This window comes from Nannospalax galili, unplaced genomic scaffold, assembly GCF_000622305.1.
Source record: "Nannospalax galili isolate Female #2095 unplaced genomic scaffold, S.galili_v1.0 scaffold31, whole genome shotgun sequence".
Lineage (NCBI taxonomy): Eukaryota > Metazoa > Chordata > Mammalia > Rodentia > Spalacidae > Nannospalax > Nannospalax galili.
This window is the reverse complement of record NW_008332149.1, coordinates 404828-432140: the sequence shown is the minus strand read 5'-3', so window position 1 is coordinate 432140 and position 27313 is coordinate 404828. Positions and strand designations below refer to the sequence as shown.

At 49.2% G+C, this 27313-nt stretch overlaps 1 protein-coding gene across 2 annotated transcripts in view; it reads left to right on the top strand.

The window, feature by feature from the left end:
- Positions 1-10535: 10535 nt before the first annotated feature.
- Gpr26 (G protein-coupled receptor 26) overlaps positions 10536-27313 on the top strand; it is a 33217-nt gene continuing 16439 nt past the window's right edge. For both annotated transcript variants that reach the window (XM_008827251.1, XM_008827250.1), the window contains exons 1-2: positions 10536-11235; positions 20194-20307. In XM_008827251.1, coding sequence (XP_008825473.1) covers positions 10568-11235; positions 20194-20307 — 782 coding nt within the window. In that variant the 5' untranslated portion in view covers positions 10536-10567. The remainder of the gene's footprint in view (positions 11236-20193; positions 20308-27313) is intronic.

The following is a 27313-nucleotide window of genomic DNA, read 5'->3' as shown; positions in this document are numbered from 1 at the left end:
GATACACAACTTCCGAAAGAAAGCAAACCTTGGGTTGAGTTAAGCTAGAGAGGGCTTTGGTGAAGCAGATGTCTTTGAGTCACTTCTGTTCCTGTAAGTAACTCCTCATCCATATTCTGTAAGAACCCCAATAAAACTCACTGGTTCACCAAATTAAAAAAAAGAAAGTATTTAAGAACCCAGACAGCATTAATCATAAAAGCATGGACTTCTAAATATTAAAGAGTTCTGCTCATCAAAACATGCCATTGGGAAAAGGGCTGGCTCGCAAGATGGCTCAGTGGGTAGAGGTGCTTGCTGTACAAACCTAGTAGCTTGAGCTCAGTCTCTGAAATCCACATAAAGGTGGAGAAAGAACTGAGTCCACAGGTTGCTCTCTAACCTCCACATGCAAACTGTGGCATCTATGCCCCGACACATAGACTGTGCACATCCACAATCTGTATACATATACATACATATGTGTGTGTGTGTGTGTATCAAAGAATGAATTTTTGAAAAACAAAAAAACTAAAGATCAATTTCCTTGATGAACACAGATTCAAATTTCTTCAATAAAACTCCTGCCAATCAAACCCAGAACACATTAATACTATACATGGACTGGACAGATGGCTCAGCAGTTAAGAGCACCAGCTGCTCTTGCAGAGGACCCAGGTTTGATTCCCAGCATCCACATGGCGACTAACTGTCCTTAACTCTAGTTCCAGGGAATCCGATGCCCTCTTCTGACCTCTGTGGGCATTGCGTGGCACGGGTGCATTTACATGCAGGCAATACATTCATACACATAAAATAAAAATAATAAAATATTTTTTAAAAAAGACAACAAAAAGAATAGTCTTGGAGTTGCTTACAAAGTTTTTGGCATGTAGCACTTAGCTGGGTTCTAACTCAAAAAGCATGACTTTTCATTTTCCTTCTTCTCTCAAATACCAACCCAAAGCCCGAGCATGCTTTCCCTGATACTCTGGGCTTTCTCACTCTCTGACGATGCTCCCACCTCTCTGCAGCTGCTTATACACCTCCATTGCTGAACATGCCGGCTTTTTGGACTCAACTCCAAAGGCATGACTTTTCTCTCTTCTTCCTCATCTCTGTCCTGGCAGCTGCCATATTTACAGATACCATATATATATTTAAAACTAGTACAAGAATGTCCATAACAGCTTTATTCAGAATATTTTTTTCAAATTGAATCTAACATGGATGTCTAACAACAGAATGATTTAAAACACAGTGGGTATAGTCACACAATAGGTTTACACTTCACAACAGAAAGAAATAAACTACCAAAAGATACAATAGGCTAGATAAACATGCAGTATAACGTGCTAAGTATAGCTCTGATGTATAGCTTTGTTCAAACAGAGTTCTAGAACTTGTAAAATTAATCTATGATGACTAGAGAATAGGAGGGTATGCAACTGGGGAGGGGTGATGGACACATATTGACTGGAAAGGGACATGAGGGGACTTTCTAAGGGAGACAGAAACACTTGGATTACATGATGGTGAGCTTGTCAAACCATCAGATGATATACACAGGACTTACATTCTATTATGTAAATTTAAACTTGGTAAGAAAAACCTTCTTATAATAAAAAGAGAAAAAGTTGAATCTACATAGGGAAAAATGCTTCTTTTTATAAGAACCACGCCACACAGACTAGAGTGACTCAGGCAATTTGATGGCTACCACATGGCCTCACCAAGGGTTGGGGGAGGACTACCAGGGGCAGAGAAAAAAAAAGGCACACTATGGGTTGAGGGGGGCACTGAACCAAGTCTTTCATTCCCATTTGGCTGAGCCAGGTCACGAACATACCCTTTGGTGGGACCTCCAAGTGGCAAAGTCCCTGATGCTAACCAGTGGTACCCGAGCAAGGGGCCAGCCTGGGGTCAGAAATGTGTCAGTAAGCTCAGCATTCTGGGTTTGTTTCTTTTTGCTTTTCATGACTTTTTTTCAGATAGGTTTTCACTGGCCTCAGGTTCACCATCCCCCATTCTGAGTCTCTGGAATAACTGGTACCACAGGCACACACCTCTACACCCAGCTACATCCTTCTTTCTATAGCAAGTCCCCCTTTCCCTCATGGGTAAATAGTTTGGTTTTATTTTAAAGTGCTTCTTAGTGTTCATGCAAACTAAGAAATATTTTTCCTGCTTTATAAATCTTGCTAAGTCTTCCACAGGGTTAAGTCGTTTAGAAAAAGACTCACGTCTGCCTTGGTTTCCCTGTTTCCAAACCACAAGAAACCATCACTTGGACGTCATTAGTTGCTTTGATCCCCCCACCTCCTTGCACACGTGCATGAACACTGCCTTTTCCTCCAAAAGACCTACAGGCAGGCTCTCACTCGTTGAGTGCACATGTTGAGCAGGGCCTAAAATTCACAGATCCCTTGGGTGTGCTGAGGGCCAAGGGCTGAGCTCAGAGATTGCTCCCACCAGCTCACAGTTGCAGAGAAGTGAGTGCTCCCCCACATGTCCACCCACATAGCCCTCAAAAGCTAAAGTGGTTCATGGGTTTCAGCTGCCACTGCAGCAGAAGGGACTTAATTTCAACCATATGGGGAAAGAAGGCCTTGGGATGCCTGATCCTGGCTGCCTCTCCTCCTCTCCTTTTATCCAAGTTCTTTATGTGACATTTTTAAGCAACCTAAATTCACAGGTGAGACGACCTTATCCATTCAACTCATTTCAAAGATGGTGAGAGGGGACATAATTGCCCAAAAGGGTATAAATATAGGGTCAGTTAGGGCTAGAGACTAGACCGGAATCCTGACCTCCCTGGCTTTTAGCCAAAGCCTTTCAGCTGCATGATCCTGCCAGCTGAACCCTCTCTCTCTCTCTCTCTCTCTCTCTCTCTCTCTCTCTCTCTCTCCTGGCAAGTGCCAATAGGCTAGGGGCTCCTCTACTGACCTACTGAGGTTGTCATGCGATTGCTGCTCTTGTCCTGGTGAGAGGGAACATCTAGAAGAACTTAAGAATAATCTCCAATAAAGGGAAGGAGGGTGTTTCCTTTACTGGAACCACACAAAGAGCCACAGGTCCCAGAAACAGCCCTAAGAAGACAGTGGAGTCGGTTCAAGTCTGGTAGCACATCCCACTGAGAGGGGCTGTCAAGTGTGGGTGATGTGTAGGTTACAGGAGCTGCAGAAAAGGCACTTAAGTGCAAGTCACAGTTTGAAACATTCCATCCTTCAAAATGATAGGGCAGTTCGGCTCAGTGATCAAAACCATACGCTCTGGAATCCAGCAGACCTAACTGTTGCCCCTCATTGGCTATGTGGTCATAAGCCACAGCTTTGAGCCTACCAAACGTGGAAAAACATTCCTGAGTAGGTTCAGAACATGGTAGTGGAGGCTGATCATTCTGAAAAATCAGACAACTCTCTTGTAGAGTCCAGAGACCAGCTCATCAGAGAGGGCGGGAGGAAAAGCAGGCGCTGGGAGCTGTCCACAGTACCGGTGCTGATCTTTCAGGACACCACAAGTTTCCAAGCATTCAGACTCCCCAGCAACTTCTTGGCCATGGATGCAGGAGACTAGGGACCAGGATTGAGACAAAGACCAGGAACATGAAGGCTTCAGTTCTGGACATACAAGATAAGCTTCGCTGATCCTTTCTAGTCCAGAGACAGGAAATAAACAAGACCAGACACGCTTAGAAGTCATTGCAAACAGAGAAGTTGCTGTCTGTGGATGGTTTCAGTACCTTACGGTCTAACACTCAGAAAGGCTAATCACACAGGCTTCTGAGATGCAAATAAAGGAGCTTCCCTAATACAGAATGCTGTAATGGATCTCCAAGGCAGAGCACAAACCTCAATGACTGGCTGTGTGCATGTGAGTCAGGGAAAGAAAGGCAGACACATCTTGATCAGGCAGACTCTAGCTGGTTGGGAACATCTTCCCTCTCATCATTTGTGATGTAGGAACAAGAGCTCTGGCCTGGGGGAAGATCTGTGATCTCAGCTCTCATCTACCTGAGCTATTTGGGAGACCTTGGGCGGGCTGATTTTTGGCAAGCCTTACTCCAAAATCCAGTCTATAAGCAGGATGACAAACACTGTCCCATGAACCATAAGTGGGGAAATTATCCAGTGTTTTCAGCAGAAACTCATTCTCAGGCACTGAATTCCTATAGTACCCTGCTGGTTGGGAAGAAGGACGAGAGGAGAGCAGGAGTGGTTGATAGTGGATCTAACTAGGAGAGACTGGGGGACCAGACATGGCTTCCAAACAAAGTCAGAATCATAACATATTTGGGCCTGGGTCTCCCTCAATTTCCTCACCAGCTCTGGGCTTTGGGCATGCTGTTTGTTAACCTCTTTGAACCTCTGTTACTTCATTTGTCTGTAGCAGAAATATTTCTTGTGTGCTGAGATTAAATGAGATACAGCAGGTGGAGTGTCTGGATCCCAGCAAGCCTTGGGCAAACATTGCCTTGCATCCTGAATTCCATCAAACAGCAAATCCCCAGCTTCTCTTGGGAGATTACCAGATGAGACTGCCAGGCAGCAGACTTCCTCTTCCCTCTGGCTGGGCCTGACGTCTTCCATGGCTCATCTGTACAGTCTGAGGCAGCCATGGAGACTCAGGAGTAGTAAGGAGTCAGGCCAGTGAACCAGTTCTTCTGACAATGGGAAGATGAGCCTAATGTGGTGGAGTATGCTTGTAATCCCAGCATTAAGGAGGTAAAGGCAGGAGGACAGGAGTTCAAGGTCATTCTTGGTTTCATAGCAGCCTGAGCTACATGAGACCCTATCTCAAAAGCCATGTATTTATGAACAAGCGAGACAGTGACTTTGTGGCTTGTTGGAAGGACAAACTGTTCAGTTGAGTCTTCTTGGCCAGTGTGAGAGCTGGCCAAGTTGTATACAAGCAACCTTCCTGGAGAGGGACTACCAATGTGATCTACTAGTTGTAATCGAGAGGGCACTAGACCATGAGCCAGGCCCTAGTCAGCAATCCAGGCTCTAATCTGCTGCTCTGAGCTATATGTCCTTGTGCAAAGAATGAAAAAACATCTTTTCTAGAACCTTGGTATCCTGTAGAAAAAGAGCATCTGCTCGTTGTCCTATAGAATGAGAGCATCTGGTACTTACCTCTGAACAGCCAGGCTCTATAGCCATTGCTTCAAGTAGCAGCTAAGTAAATGCTTTAAAAATGGAAACCAGCTGGTAGGTTCAGGTGGGGAGGTTGGCAGGCTGACTGGATGCTCTAGGCCACGAAAGCCATCATCTCAGTGGGCCTGATGTTCTGTGCCTGCTGTGGGACTGGAATCCAAGATTTGCAGCTATCCTTGATTCCTAACTTCCTGCAGGCCCACCTTCTGCTGCTCCGGAGCCACAACTCTGCAAAACTGCCATCTTGCAATCCCTAGGCATTTGCACAGGCATCTCTTTCCTTATGGAAAGTTAGAACTTTGGCCCTCTCTCTTCAACTTGCACAAATTCAGAATCCTCCCCGACCTGCCCTCCAGAGTATGTGTTGTCTGTATCCACAAAACCTCTGCTGGGCTTTTCTTGGAACACTGGTGCCACTCTGGTTCTTGTTCACTTTGTAACAGTGTTTCCTTTCTCTAAAGGTAGCTGTGGAAAAGATTACCACAGCCACCAGCCTGTCGCGCTGTGTGTGTGTGTGTGTGTGTGTGTGTGTGTGTGTGTGTGTGCGTTGCAGCATGTGCACATGGGTTTTATGCTGTGATCACTAACCTTGGTTGTCGACATATCTGGGAAGGGGGAATCTCAATTAAGGAATTGTCTCCATCACATTGGTCTGTGGGCATGTCTGTGGGGCATTTTCTTAGGTGCTGGTTGATGGAGGAGGGCCCAGTCCATTGTGGGCAGTGCCATCTTTAGGCAGGTGGGCCTGGACAGTATAAGAAAAGGGGTTGAAAAGAAGCCAAGCAAGCAGCATTCCTCCATTAGTTTTGGCTTCAAGCTCCACCTTGAGTTTCTCCCTTGGCTTCCCTTAATAATGAATTGTGTCTTGGAAGTGTAAACCAAATAAACCCTTTCCTCCCCACAAGTTGGTTTTGGTTAGTGTTTCATAGCAGCAACAGAAACCAAAGTAGATATACCAAACAGATGTGGATAGATAATCAATTGACTTGAACTAATCCATTGATGAGTTCTGACTGAAAGTGACCTTGAACAAACATTGCCTGTTCTGGAGGTTTTCCTTCACTTGTTAAGAGGACTCACGATATCCAAGAGTCACTGCAAAGCTAGGATCCATAAAGACATGTGCATCCAGCTACCTCTAAGGAGTTCTATGGCTGAGCCTCCCCAGGTGGCCAGTTATAGCATTTAATGAGTCATGTCAATGCTATCATCACATTCCATCACTTTTGACTTGCCTCTGGCTAGAAGAAGCATGCTGTAAAAGCCACAGTGTGGTTCCCTGGCAGGCATACCCCAGACCTTGCTGGCTCTGGTCAAGTGGTCTTGTCTGGATTCTTCAGTTCTCTTCTATAGGGGTGGCAGGAGCCAGTGTCAAGTCCCCTGGACAGGGCCATGTTCAGTGACTGTGACCTCATTATCAATGTTTAAGGATATGTTAGACCTGTGCTCCAGGAAGCCTGGCCTGGCTGAAGCCAGGGAGACTGGGGACCTGGTCGCTATGGAGATCAATCCTTCTACAACCCCAGTGAGAGCAGGAAATTTTGTTTAAAAGCAGAAGAAAATGAGCTTCAGTTCCTTAGCAAACTGAATCAAAATATTCTGAGTTTCTATTCTGGCATTTTAGTCTTTCAATGTTGCCCTTAGGAATTCAGAAAACAAATGCTCTTCAAAATGGTGCGCGCGTGTGTGTGTGTCTGTCTGTCTGTCTGTGTCTGTGTGTGTATGTGTGTGTATGTGTGTGTGAGAGAGAGAGACAGACAGAGAGAGAAACAGAGAGACACAGAGAGACAGAACGCGTGTGTGTGTGTCTGTCTGTCTGTCTGTGTCTGTGTGTGTATGTGTGTGAGAGAGAGAGAGACAGACAGAGAGAGAAACAGAGAGACACAGAGAGACAGAGCATGTGTGTGAATTCACTGTTTTTGTTTTTGTTTTGTTTTTCTGTCTTTTTGAGACAGGGTCTCCCTGTAGCCCCAGTTGGTTAGAACTCACTATACAGACCAGGCTGGTCTTGAACTTACAGAAATATCTGCCTTCCTCTTTCCTGAGTGGAGTTCACTGTTTTGGTTTTTTTGTTTGTTTGTTTTGTCTTTTTGCTGTTGAACTCAGGTACCTGGTTATCAACATCTTTTATCTTTTTGATGCTTGGGAATTGAAGTTCTTTTAAGTTTTAGACCAACGGCATCTATCGAGAGGGTGACAGACCAAAGACCACTGGAGCACACAACAGAAGTCAATCTGTGGAGCTGGGTGTGCTGGCTACATTTTTTGCAAACTTTAACAACTTATTTGCATTTTATTATCTTCATCTTTAAAATATAGACAGTAGTTCACCCTTCTTCCTGTTAATCTTACAAGGACTAAACCAAGTGTGATATTTGGACATGTTTTACCAGCTCCAATGTTCTATGAATATATTAGTTAGCATTTTATATCTATGCTTCCTACAAACACTGGTGGTCCTTCGGTGAGGGCTTCCAGGCCAGAGGACCAGGCCATTGATGGAAAATGTGCTTCAGCATTGGCTGCGTAATCTGACTACATCTGATCATCACTCATGGAGCTGGTGAAATACAGAATCCCAGATGCTCTGACTTGGAAACCCTGAAGTGGAGGTAGCCCAAGAAACTGAATCTTTAGCCAGCATTTAAGGTGAGTCTATAATGAACTCTATAATGTGAACTCTATAATGTGAGAATTAAGGATCCAATGGGGTGTCCAAAATACATTGGTTTAGTCTATAAATAGTGTGTGCGTGCCTATTCAGAAACAGGAGACACAGGTGAACAGCTGTTTTGGTGTCGCATACCAAGTATGAGATGAAAACACACAGGCAACTTGAACTATATAGAACAAAGGCTGAGGAGATTGCTGGCATTCTGCAGTTGCCTTCCCTGGGAAGCAAAGCCACCCACACACATTATCAACACAGCTTTGAAAGACGGATAAAGAAGCCCAGGCTCAGGGAGACAAGGAACCTTCCCAGCATCTTGTGAAGTCAGTGAGTAGTATGCTGGAAAATGCTTAAACATAGGCTCAGAGGGTGTGGAGCCCCGGGTTGTGACACTTGCTGATTTCTGTGGTGCAGATGCCTCTGGCACATTAGGTTTCAGTCTCTGAAGAGAGGATGGAAAGAGGCTCCCAGCACACCCTTATGAACTGGTCTGAGCTGGTCCCAGCACTCTGCTATGTACAGGTGTCAGTCAGTGCAATGACTATTAATGAGTTTCATCTGTGGAAGTACGGAGGCAGAGGACGTCACTTTCCCCGCCCTCCCAACACCTTACGTGAGCTTCATCCATACTTGATGCTACATGTGGGGAGATAATTAAGTGTGATAGGGGACATGCAATAGTTCCCTTAGGGAAAATGTCTAAGATTGGCTTATTTTTTCCAGAGGTTTGAACTCAGCACATGCAGTCACTGCTGACCACACCATAAGGTTCTGGAATACAAGGAGGTGACATCTCACAGAGAGGGAGGGAGCTGAGGAAGTTCTGAGAGTTGCCACCTACCTCTCCATCACACACCTTTCCTAGAGGGTCTGGACTGGGGACAGGTGAGCCACTGTCGCCACATGCTTGCCTGAGGGCAGGCCGAGATTCTATATGTCCCAAGTTCTCATGATCTGGATCAAATTGAAAGTCACAGTCCTCTCACTCTCTGAACAGTTCTGACATGTTCCGTTTTTTCAAATATTTTATATTTTTTAAATTTTTTATGTGTATGAATGTATTGCCTGCTTGTGTGTAAGTGCACCTGTGTCATGCAATGCCCATGGAGGTCAGAAGAGGGCATCAAATCCTCTTGGAACTGGAGTTTCAGAAGGTTGTTAGCCACCATGTGGGTGCTGGGTCCTCTTAACCACTGAGTCAATGCTCCAACCCAGTTCTGACATGCTCTATCATCCACATCCCTTGTAAAGAATAGACAGGCAGCTGGAACTGGATACCAGGAGTGCCCAGTACCAGTCATACAGTGGTGACTGCGAACTGATATGGAGCTCTCCTGGCCTAGGGCATGCCCAAAGGGTGTCCTAGTGAGCCCCAAGTGTCCTTTCAGTAGGTCTGAGGATGCATCTAAGTCTGTGGCTCAGAGTGATGTGAGAAAGCTCTGGAGACCAAGTGTCCAGCATCACAGCAGCTATGAATAGATGGGCGGGGAGGGGAGGTCCTCAGGAGATATCTGTGAATAGATGGAGAGCATCTCTGGAGATATCTGGGAACAGTCTGGGGGTCTCAGGAGATAGCTAGAATGGGGGAGAGGTCTCAAAGCTATCTGGGAACAGATGGAAGGATCTCAAGAGCTATCTGGGAACAGTTTGGAGGAGGTGTCCCAGGTGATATCTTGGATTAGATGGAGGGAGGTCTCCTGATCTGAGGAAGATACCTGATTCTTGACCATGCAGGACAGAGTGGTGGGCTCCCTCACCTCTCAGCAGAATAAGCCCACCCCACTACCCCAGCTCCTCTCAGTAAGGCCAGCAGCAGCCCTGGAAGCTGAGCAGCTGTGGGACAGGTGGTCTGGGTCAAGGTCTTCCCAGCCTGGCTGGTTGGGACAGGTGGTACAGAGGTGTGAAGGTGCCCAGGCATCTTTCCTTTCCCCTGATTTTCTTGACTCAGCCTGTCTTTGGCACATCTAAGGGAGGAAGGATGGGAGGGGGAGCCACGGGGAGCCAGTTACTCTAAAGAGAGCTTGCATGGCTCCTTCTCTCCAGTGTGTGTGTGTGTGTGTGTGTGTGTGTGTGTGTGTATTTCCGTGTTAGAAGCTGTACGGATTCCTGAGAGAAAGGAGAAAATTGGGGGTGGGAGAGACAGACGGAGAGGAGAGAGGGAGAGAGGGAGAGGGAGAGAGAGAGAGAGAGAGAGAGAGAGAGAGAGAGAGAGAGAGAGAGAGAGAGAGCGAGAGAGAGCGAGAGCGCAGAAAGCGAGAGCACACCTCGGAGACCAAGCAGAGAGGGGGAGGCAGAGAGAAAGCCAGAGAGCAGGAGGGTGAGCTGAGCTTAGAGGGACCGGGTGCGGGCGGGAGCAGGCAGAGGCAGAGCCAGGACCTCAGGCGCCTGCTGTCCAGGATCCCGGGGCACTGCAGGCTCGGAGTTCAGCGGCGCACAGGGCGCTAGGCGGAGAGGTGGTGCCGGGCTCAGGGTGACCGCGAGCTCAGGTGCTCGCCTGCTTGCCGGGCGGTGACCCAGACTCCGGGTGGCTCCGCGCCCAGGCTCTCCAGGGAGGTGGCGTGGTCTTGGGGTGGCTGTGTGTCTAGGTGTTCGCCGAGGAGGTGGCGCGGGGCTCCGGGTGGCTGGCCGCCCTCCGGGGAGCCATGGTGACGGGGGCCAGGGGTCGCCCGGCCACCGCGCCGCCGAGGGGCTGAGCCGGCCGCGAGCTGCGCGATGGCGGCACCGGGTCGCGGGCCCTGAGCGCCGGCGGCGGGCGCGCACCATGAACTCTTGGGACGCGGGCCTGGCGGGGCTGCTGGTGGGCACGATCGGCGTGTCGCTGCTGTCCAACGGGCTGGTGCTGCTCTGCCTCCTGCACAGCGCAGACATCCGCCGCCAGGCACCGGCGCTCTTCACCCTCAACCTCACGTGTGGCAACCTGCTGTGCACCGTGGTCAATATGCCGCTCACGCTGGCCGGCGTCGTGGCGCAGCGGCAGCCGGCCGGGGACCGCCTGTGCCGCCTGGCCGCCTTCCTCGACACCTTCCTGGCTGCCAACTCTATGCTCAGCATGGCCGCACTCAGCATCGACCGCTGGGTGGCCGTGGTCTTTCCGCTGAGCTACCGTGCCAAGATGCGCCTCCGCGACGCCGCGCTCATGGTGGCCTACACGTGGCTGCACTCGCTCACCTTCCCCGCGGCTGCGCTCGCCCTGTCCTGGCTCGGCTTCCACCAGCTCTACGCCTCGTGCACTCTGTGCAGCCGGCGGCCGGATGAGCGCCTGCGCTTCGCCGTCTTCACCGGCGCCTTCCACGCGCTCAGCTTCCTTCTGTCCTTTGTTGTGCTCTGCTTCACGTACCTCAAGGTGCTCAAGGTGGCCCGCTTCCACTGCAAGCGCATCGACGTGATCACCATGCAGACGCTTGTGCTGTTGGTGGACATCCACCCCAGGTGAGGGCCTGACCTCTGGGAACCGGGTAGGGAGTGGGGAGGTCCCAACATCCAGGCTGGGGCAGTGGAAGACCCCCTTTCCACCTAGTCCCATTAAGCAAGAGTGGGGTGAGGGGCTGATGACAGATGCTTAAGCAGATGTCGGGAGCTTCCCTTTGTAAAGCATGGGACAGAAACCCGAGCCAGAACTTCCTTGGCTTGCCTGTATTCATCCTAGGTTGATAGCTTCCTCGTTTAATGGTACATGGAATGGAGTGGGCTTTGTTTGCTGTTCAAAGCTTTTAAAAGGTTTGGAAGGGCCTTGAGAGGAGGGTCTAGCTCTTAGGAAGCTCTTAAGAGCACTTCAAACTGAGGGTGCCCCTCCTGTTAGTCCTTCCTCTCCTGAGTCTGGTGCTGCCTGGGTCTCCCCACCCTGAGTCCTCATCAGATGGAATCTTTTCCTGTGGTGGGTTATGAGGGAATCTGGGCTCCCCTGACTCCCCAGAGGGCCCTAATCAATGTCTTCTGGAGTGGGAGCCCCAAGGCCTCTGCCAGAATTTGCACCTCAGGCCCTTGGGACTAAGTCCACCCACCCCACCTCCAACCCCCTAACCTCCTGTTTTTCAGGAAGAAGAGGGAGGCAGGTAAATTGAAGGATGGACTAGGAACCCCTGTGGTCCTCAGAGTCTCTTAGGGAGAGGAGAAAACTGTCAGGCAAGCTGTCCTGAGCGCACCTCAGCTTTTCTCCTGAGAATAGGAAATCAAGAGGAAGGGTGTTTCTATAGCCTCTGCTGGTTTATATATGTACTGAAAGCAGGCTTCCCCTTTGCTGGCTGCCTCTAGATAAAGACTTAAGCAACCAACTGGCACAGAAGGTACCACAGGCAGAGAGTACTGGGGATGGAAGGGTACAGTCCAATGTGTGAACAGAGCCCCAGTGTACAGGAAGTCTCAGGGTGGGGTAGAGACTGCGGTACCCAGGGTGGGCTTGCCCTCCAGGGTATAGCAGGGAAACTGGAGCTGTTAGTTGGAGCAAAGGCTCCTTGTTGGACTTTCCTGCCTTCAACAGTAACAAGCAGTCCTTGAACTTCGCCTGCAGACCGGAAGGGCATGGCTGCATGTGTCTAGTTCCCCTCTGAGCAGTCCTCCCAGGTGACAGGCTGGATCAGTCTTTACACAGACTCTTCCCCACAGAAACACACAAAGTGTACATGCATCAGCTGTCCGCCCATGTTTGCACAGTTCAGAGTTGTTTGGGGAGATAGTTGCAGCCGTGCTTGCAGAACGGGTCTCTTCCCATCACCCTTCACTTCAGAAAGGGGTATCCCTGGGGCTCCTGAAGATGCAGGGAAATGTTAACTCTTAACTTGCAGACTTGAAGTAGTCCTAGAGAGAGCCCACTCACCCCGAGCCTCCCCGTGGAGGGGAAGAGAGGTGGAGCTGGGAGAGGAGCCTGTTCCATTTAGAGCAGTGCAAAACCATCCTGGCTCTCAACCCCAGAGAGGAGGGGCAGAGGCACCCTTGCAATCGGTCTCAGGTGGAGAACATGCCCTGCTCTAGCTGATTTCCGTGACTCCGGGCCAGACACTGCAGAGTTTCCAGGGGTCTTATAAAAAGGAACAGACACTCAGCTGGAATCCAGATCTCTGTTCCCTCTGGGGGGACCTTGACCTCCTCTAAGCCCCAGGTTGTTTTGAAAAGCCTCTGCTCTCAAACCCTCCGGGGAGCTCCATCGGCTGGTAAGCCCCTCAGTGAACACAAACTATCCTTCCCAAAGGGCTCAGTCTGACCAAGAAGGAATGTTGGGGGGGGTGGACTCCACAGAAGGGGCTGTCAGTTGACAGGGGACTGCCTGACAGTTGATCTTCTGGCTGTCACCTTGGTGGCTCTGAACCATTCCTCTGCACAGTTGAGAAGCTGTTGCCTTAGCACTGAGGGCTGGTGTCCTGGAGCCTGGTCCCAGCTCAGACTCTGGTCTCCTTTGGTGCAAAGAGCCTGTGAAATCTTGTGGTGTCAGTCCAGGTCAGTCTTTGGACAGCCAGAACAGCAGGTAGAGTCCTGGCTCACTGGAAGTTTGTCTTAGCAACCACACTAAAGGCCTTCTGGGACTTAGCTCAAAGGGACCTGCCTGTGTTGTCTGAGATAGGCTTTGTTAGGACTCTCTCAGCAGGGGCTGATCTGAGTAGCAAGCTTTATCCCTTTGCTACAATCACCCCTAGACAGCAGGAACTCTCTTTTCTAAATCTGAGGCTTTGAGTGGCATCTCCCACTCCTGTCATTCTGTGATGGTTTCTCAGGTCACTACACTTAGGAAGCAAGTTGGGTTTTCCAGTGTCTGGGCCATACCTAGTTCTCCACCTTCCCCGTGCCTGCTATGCAGCTCTCCCAGCCACAGCTCTGGGCTGGCTCTAACCAGACCTCTTTCTGGTTCTGTCAGACACCGCTGAATAGGTTGGGCCAGATGGCCTGGCTGCAGTACCCTGCTCTTTCCAGCCCAGCTGAGGTCAGGCTCACCATCTCAGGTGGATGACTTCCCAGTGACAGGCTGTCGATGAAAGTCTTCCTTAGAAGCAACTGAAGCTGAATGGGAACTTCCTCGCAGTGCTCCAGTGGTCTCTCTCCTCAACATCTTGTGATCCATGAGAGGCTGGCTGAGGCCTGGCTTTGCAAAGTGGCAGAGGGTGACAGAGTAAGAGGAATCTCATTGTGCCCTTGGCTTTATGATAGAGGAAATTGGAAGAGCCCAGGAAGGGAGGCACTTGCCAAACTCTAGGAAGCGGCTCAAGCCGAGATCTATACCCAAGTCTGTCCTTGCAATTTATAGATGGAGCAACCAGGCAGATAGAGACTCAGGAACTGTCTGTGTAGATGCTTAAAAGTTCTAAATTTAGCTTACGAACTGTTACATGAAATACCTTCTAACCTCCTATCTTGTCAACCTCATAACAACTTGCAAGATGAGTCTCAAATTTAGGATTCACAAGCTCCTTGAAGGTCAGCCTTGTCTGGCCTAAGGAGCATGCAAAGTAGTCCATCTGTTTTACACCTTCATCCCCATTCCCCTGCGTACCACAGGCACCTCCCTGCAGCTGAGCACATCTGCAGCATAGTCTACCATCAGGCTTGGGACCATGGGAGATGCCTGCATGTATTTTGGAAATAGAATCAAGGTATTTGGGCAAAAGGCTCTGTGTTCCAGGATATTAGAGTTCAGTTGCAAATAGCATGTGGGAAAACTCCTGAGCCCTGTAAATTGTTCACCCTTTAATGTGCAAGGCCCAGGGCGAGGACCTGTCTTGCTAGATCTGAGAGGGGGATTGATTGCTCACACCAATATCCTGACCCTAAACTCAGGGTTCTTTTCCATCACTAGCCAGAAAACTAACTGGGCCAGTCTCTGAGTATTCAAGAGTGGGGTCTGGATGGACAGTGGTCCCCTGGGATCATTGAGGATCAAGAGCCTTTGCAGAAGGCTTAGAGGTAGGTCTCTGTGGCCAGGAGGCTTCTGCAGCCCCTCCCTTTCTGACTGTTCAGACAGCCCCCAGAGTCTCTTTGCCTGATACTGAAGACTGCTGGACACATCTCTTTGATACCATGCGCCACAATGCCAGAGATCTATCTCCTCTGGTCTTGGAAGTCTTTGTCTTGCATCTTATGCCAAGCCCCTCTCCCAACCCTAAGCCAGCATACATGTTCATGCCCTGGCCAGGTTTCCTTGAGTAAGCTTTGTGCCTCTAGCCTTCTGCACCATAGACTCTGCCTAACAATCTAAGTAAGAACTCTGGGGCTGCTACCAGGCTCAGGGGTCATGAGAATGCTCTGTGGTTTTAAGGGGGGAAGAGGAGGTAAAGGAAACACCCAGAATCTAACTAAGGTTAGGAGACTTGAGATGAGACTTAGTTCTGTCTCAAACAGTGAGTGTGACCTTGGGCGTGTCCTAAGTGGATCAGGTCCCCAGTGTCCTCATCTGCAAATAAGCACAATGACAGTTCATGGGGCTGCAAGATTTCAAGAAGCTCAGTTTGCAAAGCTCTGGGGAAAATTAATGACAGCCGATGCCAGTGGTTTTGTGCTGCTCGCATTTTGAGAGCCCAGTGAGCTGTCTCGTACCATGACTAAACGATGCTGGTACTAAGCCAAGAGTCAGACTGCTTCCCAGGAGTGTAGAGTTAGTTGCCTGACTTTACTCATGTCCTGCAGCACCCCATTGTCACCCAGGAAGCAGGAGGACCTAGGCAAAGGTGGAACGGGCCTCAGCCTCTTCCTTTACAAGAGTTCAGGGAAGGGGCGACATGCTCCTGACTGGGAGCATTGGGCTGGCAGCCAGTGCCAATGTGCCTGAGGTCCTACCTGTCCCTGACTCCTAGGGCAGTCAAGTCCTTCTCCTCTCCCAGGCCTCAGTTTCCCCATCTGTGAGCAGAGGTGAGTACATTGCTGTCAGTCTAGTTGCTCTGTCCCAGTAGAGACATGACTCCAAGCACAGTGTACACTCTCCAGACACTCTGTGTTCCACTATGTGTCATTAGACTCTGTGGGGGGTCCCTGGAGGCCCAGCGGGGGTCCACAGCCCACCCAGAGTCAGGCCTCCATGCCAGACTGTCTGAGGCTAGCTCACAGCTGTCTCTCTTCTATGGACACAGCATGGGACAGGAAGAACTTCTGCAGTAGGAGGAACCTCTGTGGTTTAGGGGTTCAAGGCAGAGCTGGAACATAGTGTGCCCCTGTTGAATGGAGTGGAGCCACAGTTGGCAATTTCTAAGTGCTTACTCAGTCAGGCGCAGTCCTTGGTACTTTTTAATACCTTAACTGTGTTACTTTTAGTGTCACCCTGCCCACAAGGCAGATACTATTGCCCTTGTTCTAGAGACAAGGAAGCTGATGTACAAAGAGGCCACTTGCCTAAGGCCACACAGCAATTAAGAGGTGCCTTGGTTTGAACCCAGAAGTCCAATTCCAGCACTTCACAGTTCACACTTAACCACTAGGCTAATTAGCCAAGAAGGGAGGTCAGACAGTGAAGTGAGGCCCGAGGCCAGACAGCTGCAGAGTGCTTCCCACTTCACCTGTCACTGTAGTCATGACACAGCTAATCACCAAAGATTTGTGCAGCCTGGCAGTGTGTAACACTGACTGTCCAGCCTTGCCTTCCTTCAGTCATCCAAGTGTCTGTCCCTCTGAAGACCCCCAAGGCCTTTACTAACATTGAGTTCCCCTGCTTTGGAGAAGGGAGGTGTGCTGTGGTACAGGAGGAGCCTGCAGCCCTTGAGGCAGCTGGGCCTCAGCAGAACCCCGACTCCTCAGGGAACATGATGAAGCCCCCACCATTCAAAGCCCTACCGGCTTGTGAGTCATGTCTGTTCCTTATCAATGGGCAGTGACTCTAATAATGTAGTTAAACCACGCCCCTCTGAAAAATGAGACTGCGTGTTCAGAGAGGGTCAGTGACTTCCCAAGGCTTCAGAGTGATGAGGGCAGAGCTCAGCACACCCAAGCCAGGGGCCTTTAAACTAAAGCACCTGACAGCAGCTGACAACACTGTCAGGGTCACAGATGGCGCGGGGGTGGGGGGGAACCCTCTGGGTGCTTCTGTCCCATGTCCAGGGCTTTGTTATGAATTTGACAATCCTATTTATTGGGTGCCAGAGTGCTCCTCTGTTGTCACAAGAACAGTGTCCTGACATGGCTCAGGGCACCTGATTCACACCCCTAATCTCTATCCCATGGCTCCTCATCAGTGGCTCTGGAAGTGTGGAGGGAATCGGTGGACACTGGAGTCAACAGGCCTCTGTGTGGAGCAGAATGCTGAGCCTTCTGCTCACAGGGTCACCTTGTGCTACTTTGCCCTGAGTTGAGGTCCCCAGACTGAGGGACTTTGAGTTTTAAACCAAAACAGTTGAACTGGTCATGTGGCTGCACCCCAGACCTCTAGGCTGGTCTCCCTGGGCCCCATACACAGGCTGCACAAGTCGCAGGAGCCAGGGGACTTGAGGGAAAATGCCACAGAAACCCATATGTGATCAGAAAGTGGGGGGGATTTGAGTCCATAGGAGCTCGGTGACCTCAGCCCCACCACACGCCTGGCTCAGTCCACAGTTTCAGGGAATGAGGCCCTGGCGCCTCCCTAGCAGTGTGATGACGCAGATAGCTAGGGGTTGGGGGAATAGGTGCACTCAGTCCATGGCCTGGATTCAGATCCTGCTACCACCTGCCAGCCTGGCCTGCCTGCCAGAGACGCATTCTCAGATGTGGGACTCTCCTTTCAGAAACTAAGATAGTTTCCCGAAAACCATTTGGAATCAAAGACTTTGATTGCTAACATGGGCAATTCTTTGTCAACTGTTGCCCCTTGACAGCCACCGCTTAGGGACCATGTGAATTTTACTACGTGGCCCTGAACAAATGACTAAACTCTTCTGCGTCTTAGCCTCCTTCCCTCAACATCCTCCCTGGCTCAGAGACACTGTGTCAACTAAACAAGTATTCGTGAATCCCCATTACAGATGTGACATGGCACGTGTAAGAGACACTGCTCACTGTTAGCATTCATTATTAGAAATTAATTAGTGGTATTAGTTGTGAATAGCACATCTTCAGTCAATGGGAAACTTGTTGACACCAAGTCCTACTCTAGTCCTCAACTCTGTAAATGCCTGGAAAGGCAGAAGTCAAGGGGAAATTCCAACAAGGATTCCAGGATCCATCCACTCCACTAACACGGGACTGTCCATCTGTGATTGGAAACAGGAGGGAGGATTTCCACTGAACATTCAGGCTACAGGCCTGGAGAGATGACTCAGAGGTTAAGAGGACTGACTGCTCTCACAGAGGTCCTGGCTTCTATTCCCAGCACCCACATGGTGGCTAACACCCATTCTTAACTCCAGTTCCAGGGGATCCATTGCTCTCCTTTGACCTCTGCGAGCACTGCACAACAGGCGCACACTTACATACATGCAGGCAATACATTCACACGCATAAAAGAAAAATAATAAAATAAATATTAAAAAACATAAATAAAATTCAGACTATTCTGGAAACAGGAGCGGCCCTGGCTTTAACCATGTGCTTGGATCAGGCCCACAAGACCCCCTCTCTGGCTCACGAACCTTCTCTCTGTTGTTTGCTTTTGTGGAGCAGACCAGCCTGTCTTCAGAGCCAGGTCACACAGCCCAAGCCAGATCTACCAAGTTCTCTCCACTTGCTGGGTGACTCTGCCTCCAGTCCTCCTCCCTGCCCACACATACCAATGCTAGATGCCACAGGCCAGAGCTTGTGAGACCTGGAGCAGGGGCTTACCTTTCCGGGCACAGCCACTTTTCTGTGTTCTGCACCTGTAATACACTTACACTTGCATTCCCCCATCACTGTACACCACAGACTGCAAGAGCCGTTGCCTTCCTTGGACATAGAGATCTGTTCCCAGAAGATCCCAGAGCAGAGTGGAGCCCCAGGGTGTGACTAGAGGCATTGGTGGCTTCTCATTCCATCCTCCAAGCTATGCCCCCAATTCCAAAAGGATGTGATGGTCTCTTAGATTCTCTACTCTTGGTCTTTGGAGGAATCAAGCAACTCTCCTTCAAAGATCCCACTGTGGCATCTCTAGCTCCAGTCAGGGAATGAGGCTTTGGGATGGGAGCAGAGCTTCTGGTGTGAAGGTAACAACTCCCAAGCCACACTATGTGCACAGAGCCCGGACACCCTGATGAGAGAGACCAGCTTCAAGCCATAAGGACACAGTTCAGGGATGTTTTCCCTTGCCCGCTGCTCAGATCCCCCAGCATCACAGAACTCAGGGTCACCAGTACGAAACAGGGCAGGTGACAGTTACTTTGGCCATATTGCATCCACAGTCAGGAAGAAGCGGGATGAATGAAAACTAGTGTTGCTTTCTCCATTTTATACAATCTGGATCCCCCACCCAAGGAATGGACCTTCCCATAATTAAGATGGGTCTTTTCACATCAGTTAACACAATCAAGATAATCCCCACAGGCATGCTCAGAGGCCTATCTCCCAGGTGATTCTAGATTCTGTCAGATTGACAGTTAATACTAACCATCACAATAGACCCCACAGGCAGGGAAATGGCTCCTGGATCCTGACAGGGCTGAACATGGTAAAGATAAGAATTAGAGACACTAAATAGAAAATGTGGTCCTCCAGAGTTGTGAATGACACAAGCAGCTGTAATCAGATTCGTCCTTATTTGTAGTTATTTCCGCACAATTGCTAATTGCTTTATGCACTTATATACTGGACGCATTTCATGCATCTATGTGTGTGATGGTTAGTTTTAAATGTCAACTTGCAACAACCTAGAATTTTCTGGGAAGCAAGTTTCAATTGAGTAATTGTTTACATCAGGCTGGCCTGTGGGCATATCTGTGAAGGATGAACTTGATTGTTAATTGAAGTAGGAAGACTCAACCCACTGTGGGCAGCACCATTCCCTAGGGATGGGGGGCGGATCCTGAACTATATAGAACAGGAACAAACTGCGTGGGTGATACATTGTTTAGCCCTGCCTTAGACTGTGGATGTGATGTGACTAACTACTTGAGTTCTTGTCTTGACTTCTCCCCAATGAAGAACTGTAACCTGGAACTATAATTCAAATAAACCCTTTCCTCTCCTAAGTTGATTTTGATAAGTGTGTTTTATCACAGTAACAGAAAGGAAACCAGATCAAGGTGCTTTGTACCTTTAATTCTCCAAGCAGCCGTGTTTAACATCTCATTGCACTATCTACAATATCAGAAGGCACATAAACAAAATGTAGGGTATATCATTACATTGCAGATGATGACCTTGACAAAGCCATACACCTTGCCCAAGGGCACAAGACTTGGCCCCAGATCTCTGGCTCCATAGCTACATGTCTAGCCTAGATAGCATTGGTTTTGTTTATGTGTTGTGCTTCTCTATGACCTGCCCAGGTCAACTCCATGAGTCACTCTGTCCCCTCTGTCCTCTGTGCAGCGTGAGGGAACGTTGTCTGGAGGAACAGAAGCAGAGGAGGCAGCGTGCCACCAAGAAGATCAGCACCTTCATAGGGACCTTCCTCGTGTGCTTTGCGCCCTATGTGATCACCAGGTGAGCTGACCTACAGAAAAGGGATGGGTATGGGGGACCTAAGGGGGGCCCTGGGGCCTTTGGAAGACATTGTCCGTCTTGGCCACATGTTCTTCCTGAGGGCATGACACGGTGAGGATGAACTTGCTGAGTTTCATGAAAAATAACATGCATGCTACTCTTCAGTCTCTGACTCTTGGTTGTTATTAATTAATATCTTAAATTGGACATAACTGTATGCGTCTATGAGGCACTCTACACACATAATTTGCACTAATCAAACTGAGGTCATTTATTTTCTATCTCTTTGTCTTCAAGTGCCTGTCCTCTCATTATTTATAAAATGTGTAACAGGTTGTTGTGAAGTGTAGTCTCTCACTGTGCTGTAGAACAAGAGAACGTATTTCTTCTCTGTTTTAGCACTGCCCTGGTTAGTTTTCTGTTTCTGTAATAAACACCATGACCAAAAACAATTTGGGGAAGAAAGGTTTATTTGGCTTACAGGTCACAGTCCATCATGGAGAGAAGTCAGAATAGGAGCTCAAGGACCCAAAGGCAGGAACTGAAGCAAAGACCATGGAGGAACGCTGCTTACTGGCTTGCTTTGGCCTACCTGCCTAGGGATGGTATTACCCACAGTGGGCTGGGCCCCCCAACATCAATTAGCAGTCAAGAAAATGCCTCACAGACATGGCCAGGGCCAATCTGATGAAGGACTTTCCTCAAGTGAGGTTTCTTCTTCCCAGTGGCTTTTGTTTGTGTCAAGTTGACAAAAGTTAACCATCACAGGTACCTATTATCCAACCTCCCTTCACTTCCCCACACTTCTGAGTTTCTGGAAATCAGTATTATGCATTCTGATCAACTTTTAAAATATGCATGTAGGAGACAAGTGGTTCCCATCTGAGTTATTTAATTAATGTTGTGTCTTCTGCTTCTATTTTATAGCAAATGTTATGACTGAATAATATTCCATTGTATATCGAGTCCACATTCTCTTTATGCACCTGTTGTGGGTGTCTAGATTGGTTTGCTCTTTGCTATGGTGATCCTTGCTGTAGTAAATGTCAGCATGCAAATGTTTCTGTGGGATTCTTCATCTCTTTTGGACATCCCCAAATGGTGGGTCTATTTTTGAGTTTCTGAGGAGCTGTCATACTGTCCTCTATAGTCTACCTTGAATTCTTTTGGGTTAAACTTGGTACCCAAAAGATGTGAAAGAGCCTCAATTCCATCTCCAGATAACCTCCTTCTAACCCTTTATACTGGACCCACATTCCCAAAGGCCTTGATAAAAAAGAACAGGGAGAAAAGGCTCATCCTCATCGGGGGCAAGGAGGAAGTATTGCATAGTGAAGGGCACCTGTGCATGCTGTATGCTGGGCAGCCAGCCCCTGAGTGGCCCTCACAGCCTGGACACCTGGTTCTCTTCAGGCCTATCTACCACCCACATGAGACTAGGAAACATGCTCTGTGCTCAGTCAGGCAGGCCACGTCTCCTGTGGCTGCACTTTTAGGCCAGAGGCTGGGAGCTTGTTCTCTCCCCAGAGCTCTAGATACCGAGTCAGCCAGAACTGCAGTCCATTGGCTCAAGGGATCAGCATTCTTCAGATCAGCATACTTCATCTGTGACAGTTCTCCATGCCAGCTAGAAAAAAAGAAAAAGCTATCTATCTATCTATCTATCTATCTATCTATCTATCTATCTATCTATCATCTATCTATCATTACCCAAGCTATCTTATGGACTAGTGGGAAACTCATACAGCTTTGAATCTTAAGTGGTTTTATGATATGGGAAGATGGTAATTTTTACAAAGGATGGTTAGTCTATTAAGAGGTAGAGGTGAGAGCTTTGGTTGAGTCTGGGAAGTGGTTTTGTCAGAGAGAGAGAGAGAGAGAGAGAGAGAGAGAGAGAGAGAGAGAAACAGCCAGCAGCTGCAGGGCTACAGCTGGGCATCCCACCTTGCTGTCACCCAACCTCCTTGCCCCCATGAGGATGAGCCCTCTGTGACTGCTCTCTGTTCTCTTGCTTGTCCTTACACAGAGTTCAGCCTCCTTGGTTGCACCTTCAGTCATGGCCCCCAGTTCTTTTGTAGCCCAGAAGACCCTCTGCTCCCAGGACTCACAGGAACACGTAGATATGCAGATAGGGAGCCCTGCTCAGTCCAGCTGACCACCGCTTTCTCTCTTCCTCAGACAGCCCAGGCCTGAGTGTAGTACTTCCCACTGCCTTCCGTGGTATTTGGTCCCTTGTGGGGAGCCCTACTAAGCCTATATCTCACTTCGAACCCAAAATCTGGAGCTATGTGTGAGTCTCTGGGTAGTCTGACCAGGGCAAGGCAGAGCCATCAATTCTTCCTTCTAGAACTGTCCACTAGACCTCAGCACAGTTGCTGCATTGTACACAGGTGACTTGTGGCTGGGAGCGGCTGCCATGAGCATTGTAGGGTGTTTCGTGGGTTCCCTGGTCCAATTGCATGCCAAGACTGCCTCTATCCTTTCCCAACTCTCCAGTTTGATAACCAATTCTCCAGTCTCCAAGTGTTTGCTGAGATTAGTCATCCCGATTGTGAACCTTTGATCTAGATCTATAACCCCAGCCAGGAGGCCAGAACTAGCTTAGCTCAGGACTCTGCACAGGACCAGAAGGCCAGATAGAGACAGAAGGAAAGGATATGGGCAGGTAGAGAGCAGCTGAGCTGTGATATAGCCTTCCCTCAGGCCACCTCAGCTCCCCCTCTTCCTATGCAACCTCAGTCCAGTGTCTTCACCTCTCTGGGCCTCCAGAAGAGAGTGCGGTATTTGGAGGGCTAAAGCATGAAGAACACCGGAATAGGTGGCACAGGTCCGGCCTTCACCTTCCCTCCTTCTGACACTTACCCTGGTGCCTGCCTTGGACTGAGAGAAATCCAGCCAGCCAAAGAAGGTGGTTGAAAAAGGGAGTCAAACAGAGATCCCCATGGTCTTAGACCTCAGAATGAGGGGAAACTGGGGACTGAGGATGGGAGCTTGAACCTCCAGAGAACAGGTAACATGGCTCTAGTTTTAGATGACTGAATTTTTTCTGGATTAATCACATTTCCCAGAATAATTTTTCATCCTTTCTTTCTGATTGTAACCCATTTCCCTCTAATAGTGCCCAGGCAATGTTTTAGTCAGGTTTCTGGCAGATTCACAGCTCAGTAGGTTCTCTCCAAATGGCTTTGTTGCCGTTTGAGTTTCTAAAAACATTCACAGAACTGTGCATCCAGTATGGGGATGAACAGCATCTCCTGAGGGAGAAAGGCTCAGGTCAGGAAAGCTCTCCAGTACAGGGCTGGGCTGAGGGGAAGCCGCCCCACCACCTTACCACCTCCTCCTGGGGTGTTTTAGTTTGCTTTCCTATTGCTATGATAAAAACTGACCAAAACCAACTTGAAGAGGAAAGGGTTCATTTCGTCTTACAGGTCCATCACTGGGGGAAGCCAGGACAGGAGCTCAAGCCAGGAACCTGGAGGCAGGAACTAAAGCAGAGACCATGGAGGAACACTGCTTACTGGCTTGTTCCCTCTGGCTTGCTCAGCCTGCTTTCTTATACAGCCCAGGCCTACCTGCCCGGGGAGGGTACTACCCACAGTGGGCTGGGCCCTCCTACATCAATTAGCAATCAATAAAATGCCCCCACAGACATGTCCACAGGCCAATCTAATGGAGGAAATTCCTCAATTGAGGTTCACCCCTCCCAGGTGTATCAAGTAGACAACCAAGATTAGCCATCACACAAGGCCTTCTCGTGTACATACAGATCCACCCCAAGCAAGATTTGGATGCTGGGTACACATGTCTCCTGCCACTTCATGTACATCTCCAGCACCGTTTCTGTGTAGAGTCAAAAACATTCCCTGTAGATTAAGCATTAATTGAAGGGAACCCCCTAAATTCCCCAGTGAGGACATTGGCCCTTACTTGGCAGAAGTATGAATTAAAGAGACCCTCAGGAATCCTCTGATGAGGACACTGGCCCTGAAAATAGAGCCTTAGGCAAGTTAGAACCATGCCATTGGACAGGCCCAGAATTCAGGGCTCTGAGTTAGAAGGGCTCATGGGCAAAGTTTGTGGACCAGATCTGGCCACCTGGGGGTGAAGGAGAGGGACAATTAAGTAGAAGGGACAGCATGAGTGAAGTCTAGAGTGGCGTCATCTTGCATGAGAGCCACCAAACACAGGTTGCTATAGGGCACTTGAAATGTGATCCATCCCAGTTAAGTATATACTGCAGGTTTGGGATTGCCAAAATTTAGTTATGATAAAAAATATAACTAATTCTCTTTATAACAATTCCATAGTGGAATGATAAGCTAAATATACAATGAAAAGTAAGTTCTCTGTGTGTGTGTGTGTGTGTGCCTGTGTGTGTGTGTGTGTGTGTGCCTGTGTATGTACACTCATGTGTATGGGTGTGAGGATGTGGAGGCCGGACCTTGGGTGTTGTTCCTCAGGTTCTGTTCACTTTTCTTTTTGAGACAGGGTCTCTCATTGGCCTGGAGTCACCAGCTGGCCTAGTCTGACTGGACAGTAAGCCCCCGAGATCCAGCTGCCTGTACCTCCCAAATGCTAGGATCACAAGTGCCAGGCACGGCCCCCAGCTTTTCTGCATGGGTTCTGCAGATCAAATGCAGGTCCTCATGCTTGCTAGGCAAGTGTTTTACTGACTGAGCCATCTCCTCAGTCTTGTCCACTTATCCACTAGTGCAGCATATCAGATCATATCTGGACCTGGCTTGCCCTTGACCAGCCATTGCAGTCTGCTACCAAGGAGGTTTAGTGTGAGGGATTCGATGCCCAGGTCACAGCCCACTTTCCTAGAACTCTAGCTGCTCGTGTGATCCCTCAGTGAGCAGGGGTCCACTAGGGGCCATTCCAGGCGCATTGTCCTCTCCCACCTTTTTCCCCATCCAGCACCCTAGAAGCCAAAGCATGTCTTCTTTTGGGGGGGGGTCAGGAGGGGATAGCAGGCCTCAAGACAATATCCCTGGGAGGAGCGTGTGAAGCAGGCAGCTCCTTCTGGCATGTCTTTCTGAGACCACCCCCATCTTAGAACTGCCCTTGCCAGTGCCCCCACCCATATCCTTTCTGGGAGCAGCTAATGCCTGGCCACACCCCAGGAAGGCAAACATCTTTGATCTTGGCTCATTGCATGGCAGGGTCCCCCTGGGCTTCAGGATCACACCAGAGCAACTCCACTGCCCAGGACTGCTACATTCAATTGCCAGTCTCAGAGAAGGTAGGATTTAAATTCCTTACCCTTCTCCTGGGAACCTCTGATGAGCAGAAATTCCTGGGGAATTCAGAAAATCAAAGTCCAGACACCTCTGTCTCTGAAGAGCATTTAGGACTAGGTGCCTGTGGCTGCCTCAGAGCTGTGCAGTGCTCTCTACCTAGCTGAAGGGCTGCTCAGAAAGATGAGGAAACAGGTTCACCCAGGTTCCAGTCCTGCCTGTTTCTAGCAAGTGACCGAGGCTAGAATCAGAACCTTGCAGAACTATGCTTCTGCCTTCCTCTGCTTCTCCTGGGGCGTAAACGCTCTGCCTTGCTCCCAGAGACGTCCCAGCCACCTTGCCCTCAGAGTCAGAAAGCTGTCACTTACATACCCATTTGTGTATAAATTGGTGTGGAAACTAACATTCCCCATGACCCACCATGACTGTCTCCAGCCAGCCAGTCTCAGTGCTTCCACCCACATCCCGCCTTGTAAATGGAAGGACACCAGGAGCACAGCTAATGTCATACAGCACTGGGAACACTGGATGCCGTCAGAATGAGGGTACTTAAGCCTGGGGGAGCTTCTGGCGTCAGACTGCCACCCTTTAAAGTGATGGAGAAAGGGGACCCTGCTGCCCGGGAAGAGCTCCTTCCTTTTGTTCCTCATCTAGTCACATCTCCTTGGTGACTGTCTCAGACAGGGAAGAGAGCATTGCCAGTCTTATGTAAAACGTTAAACAGAACCATTCAATCCTCCAAATAGGTCTTGGGTGTCCTGGGAGAGAACTTGGAATAGCCACAGCTGTGCCTTGGTGAACGCTTGTCCCACCCTGTGACTATTATTGCATACCACTTTGTACCTAGGGCAGACCTCCTGTGAGGGGAGGACTGAGCACTCACCTAGGTGCAGAGAGGCAACCAGTGGCCCAGAGACTTGTAATTAGTGAGGAGTCAAACCCAAAGTTTAAGATAAGCATCAAGGCAATTGTATGCAACTGAGCCTTTGGGGCCATATTGCATCTCCCAGCCTGGGAGTACAGGGTTTTGGCTCTAGTTGATGGCCAACCTAAAGTGCCTTGGTGTGACCCAGATGACATCCAGACCCCTGTGGGTATGGCAGGCTTTCGTTTGTTTCTCTAACAAAATGATGGGTGCATGTGGAGCCACCTGTACCCCATCTACCACCTGACTGACGGTAGGTTTTATAGCCACTGGGTAACCCAAGAGACCAGCAGTGCTACCAGTCAAAGCCACTGGTGGATGTACTTGACACTTGCTGACTATGGAGCAAATGGCTCTCAGTTCACCCAGTGGCCCTGAACAAGAGCCCCTGGCCCTGTGTGCTGGGCTTGTAAGATATGACAGTGGGAAATGCTTGCAGAGGAGCTCTTAATGGAAGTCTGACATCTCTGCTTCATAGTCTGGCTGCTCCTCTAAACTCTGGGTCAGTGTATTAGTCACTTTTCTGTTGCTGTGATAGAAACACTGACCCAGGCAATTTGTAGAAGAAAGAGTTTATTTGAGCTTATGGTTCCAGGGGAATTACAGTCTGTCATGGCGGGGAGGTATGGTGGCTGGAGCAGGAGCAGCAGAAGTGAAGCTCTAAGCTCTACATCTTCAAGCAGGCACAGGAAGCAAGAGAGTGACTGGAGATGCAGCAAGGCTTAAAAACTCTCTAAGTCCACCCCCAGTAATGTGTTTCCTCCAGCATGGCCACACCTTCTAAGACCTCCCAAAACAGCACCACCAACTGGGGACAAAATGTCCAAATACTTGGAGCCTA